Below are 5,314 nucleotides of genomic sequence, written 5' to 3'. Positions count from 1 at the left end.
GATTGAACCTGAAGCCATTTTGGCCAAGCGTACAGTGACAGTACAAGGGGAACAGATACAACAGCTTTTAGTTCAGTGGAAGGGACAAGGCTTGGATGAAGCTACATGGGAAGACCTGATTACCATTAAGAGTCAGTTTCCATCTTTTAACCTTGAGGACAAGGCTCAGGCAAATGGACGGGGTATTGTTAGGCCCAATGGTATGCAAGAAAGCCATATTGAACCTTTAGCCCATCAGAACCCAAAGGGTCCCAAGATATGGCAGGTGTATTCTAGAAGGGGGAAGAGAATGGTGACTAATAGTTAGTTAGGGAGAAGGTGACGTGTCATGAGAGAGAGAGAGCTATTGACATCAGGTTAGCTATAAGGAGTGAGGAAAGGATTGAGAGGAATCATTCTGTTAGAATCAAGTTAGTGAGAGGAGCAGATTGCATTGTGCATTTCTGTTAAGGAGCCTAGCTCTGGGCAGTTGAAGAGGATTCCATTCTCTTTTTCTGTAAATCATTCTCCATTTCCATTGATAATATAAAGCTCTATTTGTTCTAAATTCCTATATACTGTTACTTCATTTTCTGGTATCTAACACTTGAGCTGATACAAACATGTCATCAGTGGTTAAATGTTGTTCTGGATCATGAACGGGAAAATGCTCTATAATATTAATATCTGAAATGTTGCATGAATATAGACACAGAATGTTTCCAATGTTGATGGAAATGAAAAACCAAATAGCCAATATACTCAAAACCTATCCTAAATGTTGCATGGGTAAAGCCATAGTTATCCTCCTCTTGAAGTCAAGTCATATTTTGACAAAACCATACATCATCTTACTTTGACCGAACTAACTCAAGCGGTAATGTTTCCATTGCCAGCTGAAATTTCAGGAAAAAATTGTTAGACCAGAAATCAACCTTTGCTTGCTAAAAACCAAAACATCCTTCCAAGTGAAGATTAATAAAAGATGTTAAATCTAAATTCCATTTAGAGAAATGGACCTGCACCTACCCAGAGTCTGGGAGTTCTGGAGTCAGACTTTCTGGGCAATTTTGCTAGCTCTGACTGAAAGCTTATAACAATGGCAACTTTGAACTCAATTGAGAAGGGACTGCATGAAAATAATAATACAAATATATAATATACAACAAACTGAGTCATATCCATGAGTTTTTACAAGCATAAAGTATTTCATGGGAAGATATATATGAAATGGAAAATGCCAAACTCAAAAAGCAGCATATATAAAAGATCACACATCATAGAGTGGTCGTAGTATTTTTTTTTATGAAGCTCTGCACATCTTGTCTTGTGTGCATGCGGTATTTATTGGATACCCCATTACTCTTGTGAAATACACTGGATGAGAATGATCATGAGCTGGAAACATACCCGGCATAGATTGTTGGACAGGTCAAAAGGCGGGGAAGTATTACATAGATAGGCAGAGTCAAATTACGGCAAACATCTCCATCTGCTATCTGTTAAAAAAAGAAAATAATTAAAAGCTTGATTTAAATTAACATGTTCTTATACAAATCTAGCATCACTTGCCTGGGTTGTTTGAATCAGAGAGGTCTCATTAACAATTTTCTCCCCAAAAAGAACGGACTCAACACGAAACAACTGAAGTTCAATTGACTGAATTGGAACTGCAGATGCTTCTACCGTTAGCTCACCATTAATAGGACTAGACAAAGAACACTGAGTACATATTTTTCCTGTCACCCGGAATCCACCTATCCAACATTGCCTTTGCATTAGCCACATGACCTTTTTCCTTTGATGTTTACAATAAACTAGAGGGCAGAGGCCCGCACTTAATAGAATTCAAATATTCAAGTGCACAACTGATGAAATTTTACCATGATGGTTATTAACATGTGACACGACAAAGTTAGTATTGCCACAGAAGATGCGTGTGACAACTTGTGAGATTTTAAGGCATGAAACAATTTCACAAATTCTCTTTTCATTTGTACTCTTCGAAGGTAAATCCACTCACCAGATTTTATTTCAGGAAGTAGAGGATGTCTCTGAGTGTCCTGGGTAATGTAAAAGATGACTGTCTCTGGAGAAACTGGTCTTTGTAGAAGATCAGCTGAAAGCACAAACAAGAGATACTGGTAATTTGATCAATGACAAATCTATAAACATCAAGAATAAGAAAGAGACAATTTATACCTTTATCACTTTCCATAATGAACTCCGTCGTTGCTGATAATGATTTATGCAAGTATCCACGAGATATATCTGCAGTCAACAAATACTATAGAGGCTATCCATCACCAACAGTATAAATTTTGTGAAAACTTAACAAGAAAAAAATGAAGAAAAATAGGTTTATAAAATGATTTATGCATTTTCTAAGAACATTTTACCTGGATATTAATGTCTGACCCATGGAAAGTCTCATAAAATCTTTCTAAATTCTCATCCCGCTGTTTAAGATTCATTGAAAATGGTATCTGCCATAAAGATTTCAGAACATACAATGAACACAAGAAAATATGTTGTTGAACCAGAAATTAAAAATGGTATCTTTGCTTTGCCCACAAGCATAGTTATTTCAAAAATAAAAATATCATTCAGTAAAGCCTGAGTCTAGAAAGGAACTTAGATATAGCATACAGAAACAATTTTTCATATGCTATTTAAAACTCTGAGACAGAGATCCCGATTAGTTTAGTGCATGGTTGCATATTTATAGCAAAACTATGAAATCATATCCAAAGTGTCCCAGAGTTTAGACCACATGATTGATGATAGCCAACCAATATGTACACATGTAAAACTATGCAAATATGCAATACATAAAATGTACAGACTAAAGGTAAGAAGAATGAACCGGCCAGTTTCTAAAGAACGAAACAAGTCCAAAAAGTATCAAAATCGGTATCATACTTTGCATGCTTAGTCACAGACTAGTTATATATTATGGCTTAACCTCTGTCCTTCAAATGCAAATTTCATTGCTTTCACCATGACGGGTATAGACTAGAAAAGACATAGATTATGGATAAAATCGCATAACATAAAAGTTACATAATACAACATATGAAACAATTATTGAGAATCAATTAAAAGCTTATGTTTCAGTTGGATGCTTGGCATTGAAGGTAATTTCACCATAGCTAACTGGATCCTCTATAATAATCATACACCAGTTAAGGCTATCTGTTTATTTGCTTAACTTGAGTTCTATCCAATGACTAAAGCTATCTCACTTCAACTCCTCTGGTAAAAAGAAATATTTTATCTTTCTGGTCATAAATTATTCTATAATCTTTTTCATTATTTCAACAACCAAGTTCCTTCTTTCAAAAAAAAAAACAACCAAGTTCCTTGTTTTTAAATCAACAGTATTTATTTGTTTTAAATCAAAAGTTCATGAAAGTTATGAAGTAACCAGTCTTTAAAACCTCGATCATGGCTTAAAGCAGACAGCATAGAATATAATTGGTATTAGTATTACAAGCATGCACCAAAGTGATTTGATCTCAATAAATACCAAATAATTCTACATGTCATTCATGCACTTTTGGGAGACTACCTCTGTTGTACCTGAACCAATTTTTCCGGAAGATTTAACCTCAACGGTCCTATTCCTGTTTACAAGCCAATAACAAGAATCATGTGAACTTTCTCAAATGTAAAAGAGAGAGCATTTACAAACAACAAGAAGGGGCAAGTTTCAGATTTCTTTTCTATAACACAAGTAATCCCCTTATGAGCCGAAGTTAGCAAATAGAACATCATGAATGAAGATGAGGGTGAAAAGCACAATTACCACTTTCACCATGAAAAGTATTTTAAATTATGCAGTGTACAATCATGAAAGTTCGCCCGCTGGCAGGTAAAAAGACATGCACAGCAAGTGGACGGTAGGCAGGGGGAACAGTTTAAGTCCAAGTGGAAATTAAGATTGATATGACAAAATGCAGAATCATCTACAAAACATGAAGTCATAACAATAACTACTATGCTTCACTCATGGAAAAAGACTACATAGTAGGCCAGCTGAATATGGTTGAAATCATTGTTATTTACTTAGAGACATCTATAGGTAAAATTTGACAAAATTGAATATTGTAACACTAGCAGAAGAAATTGGATCTCCAAAATTGCATAATCTTTGGTTGACCAAACATGGATGATTGATTAGTAATTTCCCATGAATGTACAGCAATCATTTTGAGAAGTTAATTTGTTCACTTACACAATTGGGATGGGCTTAATAACACCATAGAATGACTCAACAACTCCAGCTGATCCTCCACGAACCTTCCATAAACAAAACAAAAAAAGGCAGCAAAATCAGCAAAAAAAAAAAAAATCAAAATCCAAACTCACAAAACCTAACATGATTAAACTCAATCTGAATACCCTTTGGTTCAAATTAAACTGGGTCGAACAGATTTTTGCAAAAAGGTATCATTTTTAGCATAAAGTAGACGTCTTTACATGATTTTAAGCACCTGCAAGTTGACGGAACCTTTGAGAGTGAGGCGAATTCCATAGTGGGAAATTGAAGACTGAGTTTTGATGATGATTTTGCCTTCCAGAGCTTCCTGGAAATTCAAAGCACCAGAGAATGGTTTGAGGGGTGTCACTCCAGTATGCACAAAGAGAGAGAGAGAGAGATTAGGGTTTTACCGAAGGGCGATAGATACGATTGGAGCGAGAGAGTTTGAGCTCAACAGACATGGCAGCAACCACCGATAAGTAACTACCTGAGTTTTCAAGTTGCAATGTCTTATTCTTCCATTTCTGTTGTCTTCAACTTTGGAAACAAAAAAAGGGATTAAAAATAAAACTTTAGTTAAGGAGTAATATGCCATTTTGTAATACCTATTTTACATTTAGATTGAATGTGTTAATGCTAAAATTTCAAAATAAATTGGTTTAGGGAACAAACACATGTGTTAAGAGGAGATAAAAAAGGGTTTGAGAAGTTATTTTGAAGTTCAAGTCATGAAGTGGTATCAACGACTAAATTTGAAAAGTGTTTGTATAGAGAAGTTTCAAACTCGAATCCGAAAAATGTCAAACTTAAGTTTCAAGCCAACTCGAGTTCATACCCATGAAACTCACAGGCCAAGGGCTAGGGTTTGAGGAACTCTTAAGGCTTATCCAAGCACAAAGATGACCTTAATGTCAAAGTCCAAGTTTTTCAAATCAAGTCAAGGTAATAAGGCTCAAGATTTTGAGGGTCACTATTGCTGGATTCAAGTTGTTGCCAAATTATTTTGTTAATTAGGGGTGGGTATCTTGTAATTTTCCTTGGAATTTATCTTTGACTTTAGGTAAGGGTACT

General features: G+C 35.3%; 1 protein-coding gene across 2 annotated transcripts; it reads right to left on the bottom strand.

Annotated features, from left to right (window-relative positions):
- Positions 1 to 635: 635 nt before the first annotated feature.
- On the bottom strand, positions 636 to 4,811 carry LOC130738781 (uncharacterized). 2 transcript variants are annotated; one of them, XM_057590933.1, is made up of 11 exons: positions 4,654 to 4,811; positions 4,476 to 4,568; positions 4,217 to 4,281; positions 3,551 to 3,605; positions 2,379 to 2,465; positions 2,182 to 2,266; positions 2,003 to 2,098; positions 1,548 to 1,736; positions 1,390 to 1,474; positions 999 to 1,108; positions 636 to 875 (listed from the first exon to the last, which is right to left on the bottom strand). In XM_057590933.1, the coding sequence occupies exons 1-11, from the start codon at positions 4,702 to 4,704 to the stop codon at positions 850 to 852; spliced, it is 942 nt and encodes a 313-aa protein (XP_057446916.1). In that variant the 5' UTR covers positions 4,705 to 4,811; the 3' UTR covers positions 636 to 849. The 2 variants fall into 2 exon arrangements, with proteins under 2 accessions (XP_057446916.1, XP_057446915.1); XM_057590932.1 differs by having other exon boundaries at positions 1,009 to 1,108.
- Positions 4,812 to 5,314: the final 503 nt, after the last annotated feature.

Source organism: Lotus japonicus, chromosome 2 (genome assembly GCF_012489685.1).
Source record: "Lotus japonicus ecotype B-129 chromosome 2, LjGifu_v1.2".
Classification (NCBI taxonomy): Eukaryota; Viridiplantae; Streptophyta; class Magnoliopsida; order Fabales; family Fabaceae; genus Lotus; species Lotus japonicus.
The sequence above is the reverse complement of the archived record's forward strand: the minus strand, read 5'-3'. Positions and strand labels throughout refer to the sequence as shown.